Below are 19,237 nucleotides of genomic sequence, written 5' to 3'. Positions count from 1 at the left end.
GATGAATGGAATATTGTAGAAACTTTGATAAGCGAAGAGCCTCAAAACCGATCAACACGGAACCGTGAGTCTTGCCTGATCCCAAAGAGTCTCCTTCGTCATCCACGGCTCGGGAACTTTGAACTTTTACATCTGCTCCCATCTGACCGAAAATCAAATTAAAATTACCTCCTTACAATTCCCTTTCACCTGATATACAGAAACTCCCCACTCGATTTCAAATAGGCCTCCTTTTTTCATTGATAAGTAGGCGGGCCTCCAGCTAACTCGTTATCAGCACCTCATTTTTGACGTGGTCTGCTCGCGACCAGGCGCGTCATGGACAACTCTTATACAGTGTTCTCACAGGGATCGCATTTATATTCCTCGATCGAACAACCTCAACAGGAATCCTCCATGGCAGACGTTATCGTCCCATCCGAAAACGGAGTTTCAGGCGACGGCTATGTCCCACGCCCGAAGCGCATCGCTTGTGTCGTTTGTAGAAGGAGGAAGCTGAGATGTGATGGGAAACGGCCAAGCTGTGGAACATGTTCACGCTTGGGTCATGAATGCGCCTTTGATGAAGTTCGCAAGAAGAGTGGCCCTAAGCGGGGATATGTGAAGCAGCTGGAGGCACGATTAGGTACGATTCCTTGCTTAATGGAGCTACTCAAAAGCTTCTCCGCTGATCAGTCTTACACTTCCAGCTCAAGTCGAAACACTTCTTAAGGGTCAAGAATCCGATCTTTCACAGCGAACCTCGCCCCCGCAGCCTCAACCGCAAGAGCATACATTTACAGATCCTGTCCTCGATGATTCTCTTCTCAATCTGCCTGATATTTTAGGTCTTGGAAACGGTATCAATGCTTCGATTCCATCATTGGGCGAGCCCCAACAAAATTCGGCCTTTTTCGCGCAGGCACCACAGATTGCCGACGGCCCTCGGTGGGACCTGATTGCCCTAGGATTGGAAGAGCCCCTCCCTGCTCAGGATGTGATAGATGAACTGTGAGTTTTCCAGTCATGTCTTCGACTCGTCGGCCTTGCTTCTAACCTTGGCTGCTATCTAGGGAGCATACATATTTCGAGAAAGTTCATCCGATGACGCCCATCCTCCATAGCCCCCGGTACTTTGCCAGTCTTAATCTCGGTATCAGTTCCCGGCCACCTATCTGCTTACGATATATAATCTGGTGCCACGCAGCATCTGTTAGCGACAAATACTTCTTCCTGCATCAACTTTTTTACCAACGTGCTAGAAAGTATGCCGAGGCAGATGAGATGAAAGGATTTGGCGAACGTATCACTACTCTATCGCACTGCCAAACCTGGACGCTAATTGGAGTCTACGAATTTCGAAACATCTATTTCCCACGTGCATGGCTGAGTGTCGGTAAAGCTTGCAGACTCGTGTTAATGATGGGCTTTAATCGATTAGATGGTTCTGGTGTTGAAGTCAAACAGTGTCTTCCTCCGCCAAAAGATTGGACTGAGCGTGAAGAACGCCGGAGAGTATTTTGGATGGCGTTTTGTTCTGATCGTTGTGCCAGCATTGGAACTGGATGGCCCGTTGTCATCGACGAGCAAGACGTTAGTTCTAGGGTTGATTTCAGATCTCAGACACATAGATTGCTGACTACGACTACTACTACCAGATTATGACAAACCTTCCTTCTTCAGAAGAATCTTTTATGAAGAGCAAACCACAGCGTACCCTTCGTCTTTCTGATATTGAAGAGGGCGAGGGAGTGGCGACGTTGTCTCCATTTGCGTGTGTGGCAGTTTTGGCCAATCTCTTTGGCCGAAACTTGATTCACATTCATCGTCCACATCCACTAGATAACGATCAAGACCTTAATGGAGAGTTCTGGAAACGACACAGGAGCCATGATAATATTCTCCTCCACATTGCGCTTTCTTTACCTGAGCATCTTCGACTTCCGAGCGGTATGGATGATGTGAACGTCGTCTTCGCCAACATGAGCATTCACACATCCACCATTTGTCTACACCAGGCAGCGATATTCAAAGCTGAGAAGAACAAGATGTCAAATCAAATCATTATGGAAAGTAAACGACGATGTCTGGTGGCTGCAAATCAGATATCCAATATCATGAAGATGATCAGCCATGTCGATCTATCAATGGTGAGTCCACCGCAAATGTGTTATGCTAGTGATTCAAGCTCATTAGTATTAGTTGAACCCATTTATGTCCTTCTGTCTCTATGTAGCAGCGCGGGTGTTTGTGCAATATCTGAAATCTCGACCCGACGATTTAACAGTGTATTCCTCACTGCAGTTCGTCATTGGGGCTTTGAACGCGATGAAGGCGAAAAACCCTCTGACCGAGTCTTTCCTTGTTCAGCTGGATGTAGACCTTGAAGGAACTGGACTTCGGGCAATTGACTCTTCGAAACCGAGCTCATCTGCCGCCATCAAGGAAATGGTGAGTTTACCTCAGCTTTTTCGATCATATGAAGCTCCTTCGGCCTAATTTATTCTTAGATTAAAAACCGTGATGGCTGTCCCTCGGGAATTTATACTATGCGTGAACGTCAGACTGATGAGGCGCAAATCGACACTTCACCGAAGAATATGAGATCCAGTGTCAATAGTCATGCTCCACAAGCTGGCATGACCACATCCCTTCCGAGCCGAGAAAAAGATTCATCGATTGTAGATTTGGAGCAGAATTTTTACGACGGCACTTCCCATCAATACTTTCAAGCCTATAAAGAGGGCCACAGCCAAGGAGGTATTGTGGATCTAGAAATGGATTTCTCGCCAGACTTTAAGAATCCACCTTCTGACCACCCCACACCATCGACGCTCAATTCGTCATCTAACACCTCATACTCATTGTCGGGAGTGGACAACCCGTCTCCGGGAAATAAACAGAAGCTAGGCTCTCTCAATTCCAATCAGGTCTCCGCAACTCAATCTGTGCATATATCCCCGGCGAACACAGATTCATCACGTGTATCTGGCATAGGCTACATGTCAGAACAACTGTATCCCACAGGAGGAGCCGCTGGGGCAACGAATATATTCTCCATGCAATCAGCATGGGACTTGCCACCTCAACCCCCAGACATGAATACCCCTGATTTCAACGCTCTCAGTGACGCACAGTGGGCAAATATACTGAACAATGAGAATGATGCTAATTTACAAAATTGGCGCCAATCATAAGCGGAGCAGGGGAATTTTAATCCACTCGCAAGACATTGACTTGACTATGCGGTCTTTCTCATGCTTACGTGAACTCTTCCCATCACTACACAAGAGCCCGGGCTTTTTGGCAGGACTTCACTTCGTCAAAAGGCGGAATTTTGATCTTCCGGAGCCCCATGAAGATTTTTGACTTAACACGAAGTCCGAGCTTAGCCGTGACGGCTCTTCACAACTATCTATGAATATCATATGGCACAGTCGACAGCGGTTCGGGTTTAATACGCCACGATTTAATGATGAACGACATACTTCGACCTGCGAAACAAACTCCACTCTTGGGCCTTCTTAAAGCTAACGGATTTACGTTCGATGTGGTATCTACCACGATACAATAATACATCAAATCATTTTCATTTGCGGGTCTAACAGAAGTAATGTAATAATTCAGACCAGCTCATAGTATCATACAGTCGTTGTAGCCAATCAGGCCCATAATCGTACAAGCTATTATAGCAGATCACAGTCCGCCACCACCAGCAGCGCCAACGATCTTCAGACCACCGGAGCTACCGCTTCCAGGTCCATCGGTGGTAGTAGAGTACGCCAACCAGTAGCGAGATGGGTGCCACGCAACCGCGGGAATGCCAGAGTTAGGACTGGTAGGGATTGTGTAGACGCAATCGCCCGTCTCTGCGTGGAAGATATCGAGGCCATTACCAACGCAGCCGAGCTCATCGCTGGCACCACAGATGAACCGACCATCAAAACTCCAGCTGACGCCCTTGACTGCACCGCCATTTTCGCTCGTCAAAGTGCGACGGCAGAACCAATCAGTTGTATCCCAAAGCGAAATGAGTGCGTCACTTCCGCCTACGGCAAGGTATCGACCCGTAGGAGCGAGAGCCACTGCCATACAAGCAGAAGTGTGTGCGTTCAGCGTATACAGGACCTTGAACGAGGGGTAAGAGAGGATATTGACGCGGCCTTCGCCGGTCGTGGTGAAGAGGTAGAGATCCGGCGAGGCGGGTGTCGGGATCTGGTGGGAGAAGATAGTCGCATTGGTTTGGACGCTTTGAGGGTGGGGGGCGAGAGCAGTGTAGATGTTAGGCACGGGCGGAGAGACATCGGCGGTTCCAGTTGGAAGAATGGTTGGCGTCGAAGGCGACTCAACAGAGACCGGGATCAGGGTATCGTCCTGGTCAAAAAATTAGTTATGCTCAAGCTGGAGAGTTTAGCTAGAATTATTCATTGGCTTACTTTCTTGCCGACCATCATGGTTTTACCATCGGCAGACCACGAGAGAGTAAACGCCTCTCCGCCAACGTCCAAACGGCTGATACAGGTCTTAGAACGAACATCCCAGAGGCGCACGGTTCCATCGGCGGAGCAGCTCGCAAGCTCAGCATCTCGGACAGGGTGGAAAAGCACTTTCTCAATTGCACCAGAATGTCCCCGGAGCTCCGTCGAATTGCGCACAGCAGGGCGCTCCGGATTCCAGATGCGCAGAGTGCGATCGGATGAGCCAGTTGCGATGAGCTGGCCAGTGGGGTTCCAATCAAGAGTGCGGATGCTGTGTCGAAAAGTTGTGATTAGTTGTTGCTCTGAATTGCTTCCATTCCGAAAGGGAAAATCAGCTTACGTATGGAAACCGGGACCTTTGGCGCCCGGATCGTAGTAATTCTGTGTTTTGTAGCTGCCGAAGACATAAGCGAAGTGTTCCTTCGCGAGGAGATCGCGTCGCGGAGCTGGAGCCATCATGAAGCACTCGTCTGGAAGCTGCTCAGGCAACTCTGGCGACGAGGGTAGGACGACAGGCGAGAAAATAGGAGGATGTGCATGCACGGCAGCAACAACAGATGAATGCACGGCAGCAGAGGTGGCTGGGTACGAATAGTGTCGATAGCGCAAATTGGTGTGCGAAAACTGACCTCGGGGATAGCGGAAATGGGGGACTGGGTACCGCGGGGGATAGAAGGGCCGGGGCCGGGGCCGAGGCACATCCTGTCCGGGGGCCATGTTGTCGCCTCAGGTAGCAACTATTCCGTAGTGATATAGTTGTGAATATTGAGAAGCAGAAGATCAGACATGAGGAAAATCTTCAGATAATATTCAATGATGCTGGAACGTGTGCTTAATCGTATACTGCGCCTGTGCCTGCGTCTATGAAGAACGATCAAATCTGTATAGATGGGTATTATGCCTAGCCTGGTAAAACTGTAGTAGGTAGTCTTTGGGATCTTTAAACCCTTGGAAGCTCTATCAAATTTGACTTCTATTACCTGGGCTTCTTCTGCAATTGAGAGTTAACCCTTGAATCAGGTAGATGGATACATATTGTTTGTCTACATGGCTTTGTATACCGGCAGTTCATACCTCAAGGTTCAAAGGCATTAATATCCCACATAGGACAAACTCTTTACTTTGAGATTGGCACCTAGTCATCACATACCCCTTTAAAAGCTACCTAAGTATGGGAAATAAGATTGATCTTACCAAGTGAATACTAATTCATGATCTTGAACATTCGATTCCAGGACGCAGAACATGCATTGACAGTTAACTGCGCACCAAAATGGCTGGAACAAGCACAAATAAAAACCAGAGACTTCAGATCTGGTAAACCTGTAACACCTTAATCATAAATATCTGTTAAAACCCAAAATCTGAGCCGTGGATAGGTACGCGGTAGTACCTAGTTACACTACTTCGGGAGTATGAAGTGCTAAGCATTGGGCTATCGATAAGCCCCACCTGGCCTCGAGTTTAATCGAACATCAAAATTCGACTTCGAGATTTAATTTTTGCACAACCTCAGTCACCTTCTTTTCTAGACATCTCCTCATTCTTTGATAATATTTTCTACCAAACACTCAATCTTTACTCATTACGAAGATTTGTGATTGTACAATGCTGGACTTTGTTGACGACGCGTCGAGTCGCGAAAAATGCTTCACTACGATCACCCAGGTCTCTAATCTCCAGACTCCCAATAGGTCGACCATTCTTAACCATCCATTCGTGCATACAGTAAGTAGCTCAATACTGATATCACTCAATTGAGAGGTATTGACAAATATCGACAGATCGAGGCGATTCTGCCATTAGATGTCTACACCCGTATCCAGACATCGCTAGACAAACTTGATAAACCCCGATGCGCTCAAGTCTTCATGACACCATCTGACTTATTGGAGCACGAATTTTTCAATACATACATCAAAACTGGTAATTGCTACCCACAAATTGCCTACAATGCGATCCTGTTTGGAACATGGTCTAACTTTACCAGGCAACATCCTCATGATTTCAGAAGGTCGATTGGGGTCAGATACTGTATTCACCCTACGAGATGGTCAGTATTTCACCGGAAACTGCCCCATTTGCCCAAAATTAACTAAAAATTAACCTCATGATAGGCATACTCAGTGGTGAGATGGGAAAAGAGATTTATGAACGCACTGGGCTGGTCGGCAAATCCGTCCGCAGCGGTGGAAGGAAGCACGAAAAAGATAGATTTAGTAAGTCACTCTGGTACTTGGATCATTCGAATAAACATTCAAGAACTAATCAAGTCAATAGCCGTGGAGATCAATCTTCGGCTTCCTTCAATGCTGCATGGCAAGAAAGGGTTTGAGAAGATCGTATGGGCATTCAAGAACGTCCTGAATCAATCGCTAGCCTGGCTTTTCAGTGATCTCGACACGAAATTAAATGAGAATGATGGTTTGATTCTTGACTCCCATGAAAATTCCCTAATTTTAACCGACATGCAGAAAATCATCCAATCAATAAACATCACCCTCGATGGGTTGATTGTTCACCCGTTCTAACCAATATTGGCAAAGTCAAAGTGCCAGTGATGCCGAGTTTATCGGATGTCGATGTCGAGACCAGTGATGCTATCTCGGAATGGATTGCACTGCTGCAGCTACGCTCGTCTCGTGTGTCCGCCGACGATGACGTTGACCCATATTTGAGTCGTTACAGCGTACCTGAGCCAGTTCAAAATACTACCAACTTAATAAGTATCAAATGGCGCGGGTTGATTCCCTCGCAATGGACAATTGAGACATATTTATCTTTGTTGTAAGTGGCTGATCTCCAAGAAGTCATATCCAAACTAACCATACCCTCACTGGACGACTCTAGAACTCAAACTTCCCAAGCAAAAAATACGCCATGGTTTGTTATTACCGCATCAGCTTTGGGAAAGCAAGCCGTGGAAGGTCGAGATGGTTTTACGATCCTGACTTCCCCATCTCTAGGGCCTGCAGGTCTAGGCTCTATTTGCTGGGAATTTGTAGGAGCAACAGCCACCGACAAGGTTTCCGATCCATGGTATTGAATGAAACTAAGTTCATATCTGGTAGTTACACAAAGTCCATTAATAGCAAAGATCATCTCCTGCTACTCCAAGTACGGACAGAATAACTGTTCGTCATGATTCTCCATCTATAGCTGAAATGCAGCTTAGCTCGACTCCCAATATAGTGACGACTATCGTCATGATGCTCGCTTCTTATCACTTTGCCCCCTTCTCCCCCTACTTCTTTCCCTCTTTTTTCTTTTCAACTTTCTCTCTCGTTACCTTCTCTTTCAAATCACTTCGACAACATTTTGCTCTCAAAATCATTTGCTTTGCACTTCACAGCTCGAAGTCATATGCATCATCACGCATTTAATTCAAATAGTCTCCCAATCCTTCTTTCTTCAGAATCATCTGAAAATCTGTATAAAAACACCATGCAGCAATCTTCATTCTCTTCTCTTGGTAGCACTACAGAGCTAGAAAGGATGTACGTGCATCAACAGTCTGTAAATGGCTCAAGCTCCAAAGTCCAAAGCTTGGAGGAGATGTTTATGTCCTACACGAACGATGAATGGGAGTGTATCGGCGCTAGCTCTGCACTCTCTGGCACCTGTTCAATGGTAGAGTTGAACAAGCTCATCGACATTCCTGATAGCCCAACACCTATGGCTTCAGATTATGAGGACTGCCCCTCTCTGGTCAACACTCCCAAGACCAACGGGGTGGATCTTACTTCTTCTCCCTCTCCTCCGGCTATCCAAACGCCGAGGTGGTCACCGGAGCCTGAGGCAGTGCAACAAATCCAGGTTGCCGACTCGCCGAGCAGTCTGGAGCAATTTGGGAACTCATTCACTCCCCCAACTTTTTCCGCTTCAAATTCTTTCAACTCAACTTCTTTCGACTCACAGGGACTTCCTGTGTCGATTCCTATGGCGTTTCAGTCTCCTACAAGTATGTATGCTACGCAGCAAATGAACGCATTTGCTCATGTGCAATACACAGTTACACCTACATTTTGGCTACCGCCTGACCAGAATATGGCTGGCACGTCTATCGCTGGACCTTTTGGTAACCAGGCAGGCCCGTCATCTATGGCTCCTGTATCCTTTCCTGTTCAGTGCGTGGATGCGTATGGCAGGTCTTTAATGATGGCCCCGCAAAATTACTTCCTGGCGCCCCAAGTTTACCACCCTATGGGGATCCAGCCTTACTCCATAGGGCTCCCACCTTGCCCAACGGCATCCGCCTCGACAAATCACCTGAGAGGCAATCAAGCTCAGCCTTTTGGCCCCAACGGCCAATTTTATCCACCTGCACCGGTGACTCCATGGCCTGGCCAGCAGGTGGTAAATGCAGCTTCTTTCGGCAGCAACTCCCCCTCGGTCCCTGGGTCGGATCCATGGCCCACTCAGCAGGCAGGGGCGGTAGTTGCTGCTCCTCTTGCAAAAAGGTCTGCACCACCAAAGCAGACTTTTACCTTTGCAGTGCCCACCGTGCCAAAGGGGTTCGTCGCCAACCCCAAAAATCATGGCCGATGGGCTTTTGACAAACATGGGAACAAGGTATACTTGAATGGGCCCCAGAAAAGGCTCAGAAAGATCAATATGTGATCGGCATTCGGCATTTCCTTTGTTTTTCTTTTGTTTTTCCTTATCCATACCCCTTTTATTGTGTCCGGCGAGACTCTCATCTCTCGCCACTATTATTATATCATTATGACTCTCTTGTAACTCTCATTCCCACCTGAAAATTATGTATCTCTTATCCAAGGCTGTGTTTTCAACCAAAAAAACTTGAAAACACAAAAAATGGGTTCTTTTTGTTTCTCAAGTTCAGACAGTGTGGTTCAAAGCAGCTTTCCATCAAACTTGGAACCAACATCGGAGCTATGTCTCTACCAGCGCCAGGCTACTATAAAGCTTTCACCTGTATTATTATTCTTATCATGTACCTCAAAGTATGAGCTCTGGACAATGAAGCTATTCTCATCACCAATTCAGTGTTCCTTCTATATGTAGTTCAAGTATCTAGGTATTTAGGTGGGTAAGATTAGCTATATGCGTGAACTTGAAAGGCACCAAGACCAACCTTGGAAGTTAAAAACACAATCTTGATTAGAGAGTAGCCCAAAGTTTCAGTAGTCATTATAGAATAGTCACTCCAGATTGTTGCTGTATGGATGTACTGCCGCCAACATGAAGCGCCAATCCATGATAGCAAGTGCTCTAATAGTCGATCAAACTGACGATTAATCCAGACTGAAATTTACTTACTGAGCTTGAATTTGAGCATGCATTAAACACGTACTTATCTCAATCTTGAACTATGAAGTATGAAAGTGGGGTGGTCATTCGCACTAGTTTATCTTCCGGTGGCACGCAATCTCGGACTCCCGACGGCCGTTCCATAGAGAATATCTTCACAACATAGTCACAGCACCCATTACCTAGGTTTAAGTGAATAATTAACGGCAAAGGGCACTTGGAAAACTCAGACTATTGGTGGACCAGTACACTTGCAGAGTTTTATCTCCGTCTACTACGTGCTTCGACTGCGCATACCGATTTCGCACTAGCCCTATGAACTCATTTTCACTGATAATGCCTAATCTGAATCACACCCCGTTGCAGCTCCGGCACTAAAGAGGATAGACTTTCACTTGGAACTTACCACATCTCGACTTGTGACCTGAATGGCCATCACCTGCGAGGGGAATACTGCAGCCCTGGTGCGGGGTTCAGGAACAATCATGCAAGTATATTTATAGGCTATAAAGGTCAGGGGGACATCTGGAGAGAAAAAGCCAATTGAAAATTCCTATATATTTGGCCAAGGAATCGCTATAATGCATATACTGCCTTGTGTGGCTGTTTCTATGATTGGTGCCTCTTTAGCCCAAGCTGCAGTTCCAAAGAGACCCCTCCCACCACCTACACAGGCCGAATATGCAAGCTCTGCACTGAATAGTGCAAATTATGGCGAGGAGACATTTGAGCAACTTCTCGATCACAAGAATCCAAGTCTTGGAACTTTTTCTCAACGTTATTGGTACAATTCTGAATGGTGGGAAGGAGAGGGTTCACCGGTACTGAGGCTCACTTATCTCAAATCCGCATATTGATCTAACAGTAATTTAAAATAGGTTGTTCTCTTCACTCCTGGAGAGTCAGCAGCTACAGGATATACGGGTTATCTTGAGAACCGCACGCTTACTGGTCTCTACGCCCAGGAAATCAAGGGCGCAGTGATATTGCTAGAGCGTAAGTTTCCATGAATCCTATTGTTGACGTCGTGCTAATCTTCCTTGCTTGTATAGACCGTTACTGGGGAGAATCCTCTCCGTATACTGAGCTAACTGCAGAGACTTTGCAATATCTGACCTTGGAAAATTCTATACAAGATCTTACATACTTTGCCAAGAACGTTGTACTTCCATTCGATACAAACAGCAGCAGCAATGCTCAAAATGCGGTAAAAAATGAACGTCTCAGTCTTCACTGATATTCGTACTAATTCTTTTCGACAGCCTTGGGTTCTGAGTGGAGGATCTTATAGTGGCGCCTTGTCAGCCTGGACCTTTGCGACATCGCCAGGTGTATTCTGGGCTTACCACGCATCCAGCGCTCCCGTTGAAGCTATCGATGACTATGTATGTGGAACCTGACTCAAATGAGCAGATGCATTGTACTAACCTTATCAAAAGTGGCAATATTTCGTCCCTGTCCAGGAAGGAATGCCGAAGAATTGTAGCACCGATCTCTCCCGTGTGGTAGATTACATCGACAAAATCAACGCTGAAGGCAACGAGAAGAAGATCCAGGCTTTGAAAGATCTCTTTGGTCTCGGTGATCTGGAACACTTCGATGACTTTGCTAGGTAATCATGAGCTACTCCCGTCCAAGTCTGGAATCTAACGAATACTTTTCAAAGTGCTTTGGAGAATGGACCCTGGCTTTGGCAGAGCAATAGCTTTTACTCCGGCTATTCGAGTTTCTTTGAATTTTGTGACTATATTGAGGTAAATTCTTCATTATCCCCCATAACCTCACCCCCTAGAATATAAGTTGACATGATCTGGCAGAACGTCCAAGCTGGTGCAAGCGTTACTCCCGGTGCAGAGGGTGTCGGTCTTCGAAAGGCACTCCAAGGGTATGCGAAGTGGTTCACAGAAGTCTACTTCCCTGGATGTGAGTTGAAATATGTCTCGTCTCTTCATGTCTGAGAAAACTTAGAATACTTACAATATTCCTCTAGCATGCACCGGGTATGGCTATTGGACCTCTGATAACACCACTGCATGCTATGATACCTACAACGCCACCAGTCCTTTATTTACAGATAATTCTGTAGACAACAGTATCGACAAACAGTGGCAGTGGTTCCTTTGTAATGAGCCATTCTTCTACTGGCAGGAGTGAGTTTTTCTCTCCGATGATCAATGGAAGATGTCATGCTGACCATATCTCAAGTGGTGCGCCATCTGGTGTCCAGTCTATTGTTTCTCGTACTGTGAATGCTGCATACTGGCAGCGACAATGTCCTCTCTTTTTCCCCGAAGTGAACGGCTTCACATATGCTAGTGCAAAGGGTAAAACAGCATCCGAAGTCAACGCATGGACAAAGGGATGGTCCCTTACTAATACAACTCGACTGACTTGGACAAATGGGTATGTCTTGAATCAGCTTTCCCCTTGATTTCCAGAGTTTTCTCCACGACTGGAACAGAAATAAAGCTAATACAGATGAATAGGCAGTTCGATCCCTGGAGAACGTCCGGAGTCTCTTCTGGCTTCCGTTCTGGAGGCGCACTGCAGTCGAAGCCTTCGGCACCGGTTCATGTCATCCCAGGTGCTTTCCATTGCTCTGATCTCATACTGAAGAATGGCCAGGCAAATGAAGGTGCACAGAAGGTAATCGATGCTGAAGTTGCCCAGATCAAGACTTGGGTAGCGGAGTATTACAAGTGAGATGGACTCTTAAAGTCTGTGGGATCACTGAAGCTTAATTTAAAGACCTTGTACATAGGTAATTAAAAAAACTTGAGACTATGGTTCATGGATTGTGCAATTAATAAGCCAAAGCCATTGAAGAACGAGATGGAGCTGTAGAATAGCTGTCCTCTCGTATAATGAATCGCCGTATGGATCAGTTTGTATATCTCCTATTGGTGGATTCTTCACTTGTTGATGACTCATCTCAGACCCTTGATAAGAAACAAAGTGTTTCTTATCGAGATCAAATACTGAACGCGACGCGTCAACTGCAAGTGCTTTCTCATTCTCACCAGCGCGTGTCATCGCAGTAGGCGTCGCTACTACTGTACTACATCGGTATATCTTCCTTTTCTGGATAAATCATACTGTTCCGTGATCTTCTATTACTAACATTGTTCATCTCAAAGCTCAAGAATGTTCCATTACCCGATCTGAGTAGGAGCAGTTCTGAGCCGAGATCATGGCTACAAACAACATCTCATGTCCGATTTCATCCAATTCACGCTCTAAATTGAATGCCTTCCTTTACAATGACCAGAAGGTTATTCCCGGAAAAATGAACTCGGAGGATGAGACGAAAGCCTATGTGAATAAGGAGAACCAAAGCTCGTGGTTGAATGGCGTGGTTGAACCAATCAAGGCAGTATCAAACCAGACAGATCCTCTTTCTTTGGCAGCGCCAGCAAGGGAATCAAGACAGGTTAAAGAATGCCCACACACTCCCGGAAACCGCATACCTCTTGCAGATCTGATCAGCAACGCCGAAGATGCCTTCGATCCTGCCCCCGGTCCAGAAGTGACACCCGTTGATCATGTCATCTGGCAGCACGTCCCCGCGAGCTCCAACCCTGATATCTCGCCAGATCGCCGGAGAAAGAGGCGCCATAGTGCGTCATCCACCAGCTCTCCCTCGAACGGCAATTCCAAGAAACTTCAGAAAGAACCTCTCGACCTTCAGTCTATCCAGGCCTTGTTGAAAACTCCTCAACATGACCTAGCTGCCGAGCTATGGAATAATTATGTGGATAAGAACATGGTGGACGGCTCTGAAGAACAGCTTCCACCACCTCGCCTGGCAAATCTCTCCTCTTCTCCCCAAACGCCAGTTTCTGGGAAAACAAGCCGAGACTCATCAGGCCTAAGACGCTCGGTCAGTTGTGTCACTGAATGGCCTACGTCCCGTACAAAGAGAAGACGTCAGAATCCTGGCCCCGGTCGAGGTATTTTCTCGCGCGCGAATAGCAATATCTTAGATTCAGGCAAGAAGTCATCGAGGATCAACTCTTTGCTCGAAAAAATTGAGAAGAGCCTGCACCCGGCACAGAATAATGAAATAGCTCCGCCCAATTCGTCTCCTCTGCGCCACCGTGTCGACGTACAACAATGTCGCTCAAGGTCTCCTACTAACAGAGAAGACCTCGATAAGAATGCCGCAATACAAGAAATGCTTCGACAGCCCTCTGTCCACAACGATGGAAATTATCGGATGGACACAATTCAAGAATCATCATCTGACTTCGGCGACGATGATCTCGATCAAGATCTACTGGTTTTAGCCGAAGCCACAGAAGACCCGTTCATTGTTGCGCCGGCAGGTAGTCATAACGAGTTTGAATCTGTAGGGTCCTCTACTTGGTCAAATTTGGGCGCGAAAAAGCTACAATCGAGTCACTTCAAACAGCCACCAACCGTCGATGATAACCCACCCGTGCAAGATAATTTAAATGACGAAACGAAAACCGATGATACAGACGATTTTGATGACGAATTTGGAGACCTCGATAATTTCGAGGAGATTCTCGCGGAGTGTGAGGGGAAGTCGGGAACGATCGATTTATCAATCCCAGTCCCTACGGAGCAGCATGCTGTGGAAAATTTGGGACCAGTTCCTGCTAATCCAAATGCGGGAACAGTCAATAAATTGCCTACCAATGATGCGGGGGAGTCATTCTCTGAAGATGAATTCGACGATGATTTTGATTTGGAGGCCATTGAGCAGACCATGAAACAGTCTGATGAAGATGGAGCATATGTTAGTTGCTCCTAGTAGGTTTATACCTAGAATATATGCTAAGAAAATACAATTATAGAACTTGAAAGGTCGACAAGCAATCAAACGGTATCAAGTTGTTGACTTGGCAAACAGTACCTATGTCACATCTAAAGGACGTATGCAGCCCGAACAAGTACGTTTTTTTTTTTTTTTTAATCTCGCCCCAAACAAAATGAGAATGCTAACAGATAACAAGGTTCTGTCAGTAGAAGATGAAAAAACTAGATCTCGCAAGATCATCATTCTACGCGAGTCCTGGTGTGACACTCCTTGCAGCAAAGATTCATTTATCCACTTGGTTGGGGATTTCGATACATTGGGCCAGTGTGTCGTGGACAACTCCAAAAACATGCTCATTCTTCATCCCGATCATTTGGTCTCTGCTACAGTTGTGGCTGACTCGATTGACTGTCAGCGCCGAGCTGTTCTTCAGGACCGTGTCAAGGCCTTTGGTAGCATTGAGAAACCACAAGCCTTTGGAATATTCTTCCACGAAATCTTCCAGGAGGCTCTCAAGGCCAATGTTTGGGATACAACATCCCTGAGAACACTGGTCCAGACTGTTATTCGAAGACACATCGAAGACTTATACTCAATTGAAATGAGTGTACCCGAAGCTGTAGATGAAGTGATGGGAAAGATCCCCATCGTACAAGCTTGGGCAGATAAATTTCTTCATGAAAAACCACGGGTATGTGATTCAGGACGATTTTTACTCGACGGTGTCTAACTTCTCTCTTAGGCTGATTCTTTGGTCGAAGACCGCAATGGCTCTAAACTCAATATGAGCATCACGAAATTGCTTGAGGTAGAAGAGCATGTATGGTCGCCAATGTATGGCCTCAAGGGCAACATTGATGCCACAGTCCAAGTCGCATGCCGTGATGAGGATGGCGAGAAAAACCTTGTCGTTCCTCTTGAGTTGAAGACCGGAAAGCGGGATACAAACCAGGCGCACAGGGCTCAGACAGCTCTATACACTCTTTTGCTCTCAGATCGCTATGGTGAGTCTTTATCTTTTCCCCCTAACATTCGTGCTACAACTCACTGGTCGTCTGAATAGATGTTGATGTGACTTTCGGCATCTTGTATTACATTGCGAATTCTAGAACCCTCAGTATAAGAGGTATCCGACATGAACTTCTTCAAATGATTCAAGTGCGAAACCGATTAGTGGAGTTCATTCGAGAGCGGAGACTGCTCCCCCCGATGCTCAAGAAGGCACGCATGTGCAAAAATTGCTACGCTAAGACTCCTTGTCTCATCTACCACAAATTGATAGAGGAAGGGAACGGTGAAAGTAGCGGCCTCGGTGATGATTTTGATATTGCTACGGGTCACTTAACACAGCGTGATAAAGAGTTCTTCGGGAAATGGGATGAACTTCTCACCAAAGAAGAAGGGAACTTGGTCAAATTTCGACGAGAGCTGTGGACACTTCTGAGCAGTGAGCGTGAAATCCTAGGTCGCTGCTTTGGAGATGTTGTGATTGACCCACGATACGTTTCAGAAGAAACCAGAGATACTACCAAAATCAATCGATTCCGTTACACGATGCATAAACGCAAAGCGCCTGCCAATTTCTCGTTTCTGGAATCGCAGGTCTCTGTTGGTGAGCCCATTGTTGTTTCGGACGAAAAGGGCCACTTTGCGCTAGCCAACGGCTATGTTCTGCAAGTCAGTAGAACCCACATCACCATCGGTGTGGATCGAAAACTGCACAAGTCCAGATCGCGGATAGCTGGATTTGATGCAGGGACGAATCAGTCATTCAATGGCATCATGCAATTTGGGACACAGGAAATCTCACCTCTCGAAAATCCATACGAGCAGACTGTTTACCGAATCGACAAGGACGAGTTCAGTAACGGTATGGCCCTAGTTAGAAACAACCTTGTTTGCACAATGGACAAGGACCTGTTCCAAGCGCAGCATCTCCGACGTCTTATCATCCAGCTTCAACCGCCTAAGTTCAAGTTACCATCCTCTATAGCTTCAGACCCAGGCAGCCTGAATGTTGATCAGAAACTGGCCATTGAGAAAGTCATGGCTGCTGAAGACTACGCTTTAGTTCTAGGTATGCCGGGAACTGGCAAGACTACCACCATTGCCCATCTCATCCGGGCACTTGTTGCACAAGGCAAGAGTGTAATTCTCACATCTTACACTCACACTGCAGTTGACAACATCTTACTGAAAATTCGTGATGATAACATCCACATCCTACGAATTGGTGCAACGACCAAGATCCATCCTGAAGTGCAGCAGTTTGCAGACCTTGCAGCGACTCCCAAACACACTATCGAAGAACTCAAGGACTCGTATGAAAAACCACAGGTCGTAGCTACAACCTGCCTGGGCATCAACCATGACATTTTCAATAGGCGGATCTTTGATTATTGCATTGTCGACGAAGCTTCACAGATCACCCTCCCTGTCTGCTTGGGCCCTGTTCGTATGGCAAGGACCTTCATTCTGGTGGGTGATCATTACCAACTTCCTCCGCTGGTACAAAACAGAGAAGCCCAAGCGGGTGGACTTGATGTCAGTCTTTTCAAATTGCTTTCCGATGCTCAACCTGACTCAGTCGTGAACCTCGAACACCAATACCGCATGTGCGAAGAAATCATGCTGCTTTCCAACACCCTTATCTACTCTGGTCGTCTCAAGTGTGGCACCCCAGAAGTCGCAGCTCGCTCACTTGAGATTCCCAACATCGCTGCTCTCAAGCAATTCCATACCGATTTTTCCACTGCCTCTCATCCCAATCAGAAAGCTTGTTCGGGAGATGGACACGGCTGTTGTTGGCTGAAAGATGTACTCGAGCCATCTAACAAAACGCTTCTGGTGAACACCGATCCTCTTGGGACTCCGGCTCTCGAAACTGCACAGGGACAGCGCGTCGTCAATCATTTGGAGGTAACGCTTTGCTCTCAAATGGTTGAGTCTTTCACTGCCTGTGGAATTCCCGCCCGCAACATTGGTGTCATCACTTTCTACAGAAGCCAACTCTCACTCCTTCGCCAAAGTCTCCGCCACTTTTCTCCAGAACTTGAGATCCACACAACGGACAAATTCCAAGGCCGTGACAAAGAAGTCGTAATCCTCAGCTGTGTTCGCAGCAACGCCGAAAATCACGTTGGAGAACTTCTCCGCGATTGGCGTCGAGTGAATGTCGCATTTACTCGCGCTCGAACCAAGCTTCTCGTCGTTGGCAGTCGATCTACTCTCCGCGATGGAAACGAACTTCTTTGCAAATACGTCCGTTTGGTCGAAGGCAAGGGCTGGGTATACAATCTACCGTCTGAAGCTACCGATAACCATGTTTTCCAATCGCCTTCACTAGATTCTTCACAAATGCCATTTCAGTCACCAGTAGTGAAAGGCAAGAAGAGTCCCGGGATTGAGAAGGCGGCCACTGCTCGTCAGCCACTCAGCCCTCTGGGGTCTCGACAACCTAGACCAGGTCTCAAGCAACCAGCGAAGATGGGTGCAAATCTGTTCAACGGCAAGAAGATTCTTGGAAACAGACCCATTCTTCAAGACCTGATGAATGATATTGTGGGCTAGATTTGCGGCATTGTTCAAGTATTCCTTATAATGGACATGAGTGTTACTTAAGAGCTCAATTTTTCACAACTTATCTAGATCATGGATTGGTCTTAAATTGATGTTGTAAGTAGCAGGTACCTATAAAGTAAATTGGAAATACCAACATTCAATATATGAATCGGGATCGTTGTAGTAGGTACTTGTCACGGTGGTATCTGACTGATAAGCGTCTATTTTGCTAGATTAGAAAAGACGCAAAACAGAAGCCACTATTCCAACTTCCCAATCTAAGTTTTCGACAAATAAAAGGGTTGCCTATGATCTGAAGTAGTAAATTCGTGAAAAATGGATAACATGATTGTTGCTGCCTAAGGTGTCAAATGGCGGAAAATAGGTAAAACTACCCCCATTAGGACTAGCGGCATAGTGCTGCTCAATCGGCCTTTTGCGGGTTCAACATCATCGCCGAATCAACCCCTCCCTTCCTCATTGCTCTCCACGAATAACAATTGAGGCTGTGTTGCCATATTGGCCAAGGCAACTGATTGTTAGCCTTGTTTCTGAACCCATAATCTCCGCTCCTACCTTCCCACTAGCGACGTTACTCAGCCATCACCAACCCCGTTCTTAAGATGCCTGCACGACCAATGACACATATCCTTCGCCCGCGCTGCCTTTTGCGCCAGACGCAAAACATCCGAGGCTTCTCTACCCGGGGCAGTCTCCGTGCCGCCGACCATGGCAGTCACTGGGATCCCCCAACCGGCTACCTCTTCGGTGTGAAGCCCGGTCAGAAATACGTGAAGGAGGGCTGGGAGAACATTTGGTACTACGGATTTATTGGAAGTCTCGTTCTCACTGGTGTTGCATATGTTTTCAAGCCTGATACCTCGTATGTTTCACCCGTTATTCAACCGGCTTCTCTGGGGAATTCGTGGACCTGGTCCCCAGTATATCTCTCATCTGTCAATGCTAACTTTACTTCCAGGATACAAACTTGGGCTCTTGAGGAAGCACGCCGGAGACTGGAAGCTGAGGGTATCCTAGAGGATTCTCAGGCTAAGAAATAAATGAAGTGGTCTCAGGTCCAGTTTGTACGCTGTACATAGATATCGGAAAGGGATCATATCGATAATACCTGCCATGGCAGATATGATGTTCCCTTTACTAG

At 46.6% G+C, this 19,237-nt stretch overlaps 7 protein-coding genes across 7 annotated transcripts; 6 read left to right on the top strand and 1 right to left on the bottom strand.

Annotated features, from left to right (window-relative positions):
• Positions 1-318: 318 nt before the first annotated feature.
• Positions 319-3,176, top strand: N7495_003875 (putative C6 transcription factor Prf; the record flags this gene model as incomplete). The annotated part of the gene is made up of 6 exons (XM_057206526.1): positions 319-625; positions 690-990; positions 1,053-1,572; positions 1,638-2,129; positions 2,182-2,430; positions 2,490-3,176. 6 exons carry the CDS (start codon positions 319-321, stop codon positions 3,174-3,176), a joined length of 2,556 nt encoding a protein of 851 aa, XP_057064206.1.
• A 499-nt stretch (positions 3,177-3,675) lies between these two features.
• Positions 3,676-5,174, bottom strand: N7495_003874 (uncharacterized protein; the record flags this gene model as incomplete). Its single annotated transcript, XM_057206525.1, has 4 exons — positions 3,676-4,353; positions 4,416-4,728; positions 4,798-5,038; positions 5,087-5,174. The coding sequence occupies 4 exons, from the start codon at positions 5,172-5,174 to the stop codon at positions 3,676-3,678; spliced, it is 1,320 nt and encodes a 439-aa protein (XP_057064205.1).
• An 891-nt stretch (positions 5,175-6,065) lies between these two features.
• N7495_003873 (ribonuclease P protein subunit p40) lies at positions 6,066-7,503 on the top strand (the record flags this gene model as incomplete). The annotated part of the gene is made up of 7 exons (XM_057206524.1): positions 6,066-6,185; positions 6,242-6,383; positions 6,448-6,510; positions 6,575-6,676; positions 6,738-6,881; positions 6,932-7,244; positions 7,308-7,503. 7 exons carry the CDS (start codon positions 6,066-6,068, stop codon positions 7,501-7,503), a joined length of 1,080 nt encoding a protein of 359 aa, XP_057064204.1.
• A 398-nt stretch (positions 7,504-7,901) lies between these two features.
• On the top strand, positions 7,902-9,077 carry N7495_003872 (uncharacterized protein; the record flags this gene model as incomplete). The annotated part of the gene is made up of 1 exon (XM_057206523.1): positions 7,902-9,077. One exon carries the CDS (start codon positions 7,902-7,904, stop codon positions 9,075-9,077), a length of 1,176 nt encoding a protein of 391 aa, XP_057064203.1.
• Positions 9,078-10,342: 1,265 nt separating this feature from the next.
• On the top strand, positions 10,343-12,434 carry N7495_003871 (putative serine peptidase; the record flags this gene model as incomplete). The annotated part of the gene is made up of 10 exons (XM_057206522.1): positions 10,343-10,552; positions 10,610-10,727; positions 10,784-10,938; positions 10,994-11,116; positions 11,171-11,343; positions 11,398-11,485; positions 11,549-11,654; positions 11,722-11,881; positions 11,937-12,134; positions 12,218-12,434. The coding sequence occupies 10 exons, from the start codon at positions 10,343-10,345 to the stop codon at positions 12,432-12,434; spliced, it is 1,548 nt and encodes a 515-aa protein (XP_057064202.1).
• A 481-nt stretch (positions 12,435-12,915) lies between these two features.
• N7495_003870 (bifunctional ATP-dependent DNA helicase/ssDNA endodeoxyribonuclease DNA2) lies at positions 12,916-18,084 on the top strand (the record flags this gene model as incomplete). Its single annotated transcript, XM_057206521.1, has 5 exons — positions 12,916-14,493; positions 14,552-14,647; positions 14,711-15,205; positions 15,257-15,518; positions 15,578-18,084. Coding segments are annotated over 5 exons (4,938 nt in total), but the record flags the coding sequence as incomplete, so codon positions are not given.
• Positions 18,085-18,698: 614 nt separating this feature from the next.
• Positions 18,699-19,136, top strand: N7495_003869 (uncharacterized protein; the record flags this gene model as incomplete). The annotated part of the gene is made up of 2 exons (XM_057206520.1): positions 18,699-18,958; positions 19,055-19,136. The coding sequence occupies 2 exons, from the start codon at positions 18,699-18,701 to the stop codon at positions 19,134-19,136; spliced, it is 342 nt and encodes a 113-aa protein (XP_057064200.1).
• Positions 19,137-19,237: the final 101 nt, after the last annotated feature.

The sequence above is a fragment of the Penicillium taxi genome (assembly GCF_028828555.1).
Source record: "Penicillium taxi strain IBT 34144 chromosome Unknown utg000003l_segment0_segment0, whole genome shotgun sequence".
Lineage (NCBI taxonomy): Eukaryota > Fungi > Ascomycota > Eurotiomycetes > Eurotiales > Aspergillaceae > Penicillium > Penicillium taxi.
This window is presented reverse-complemented; position numbering and strand designations above follow the sequence as displayed.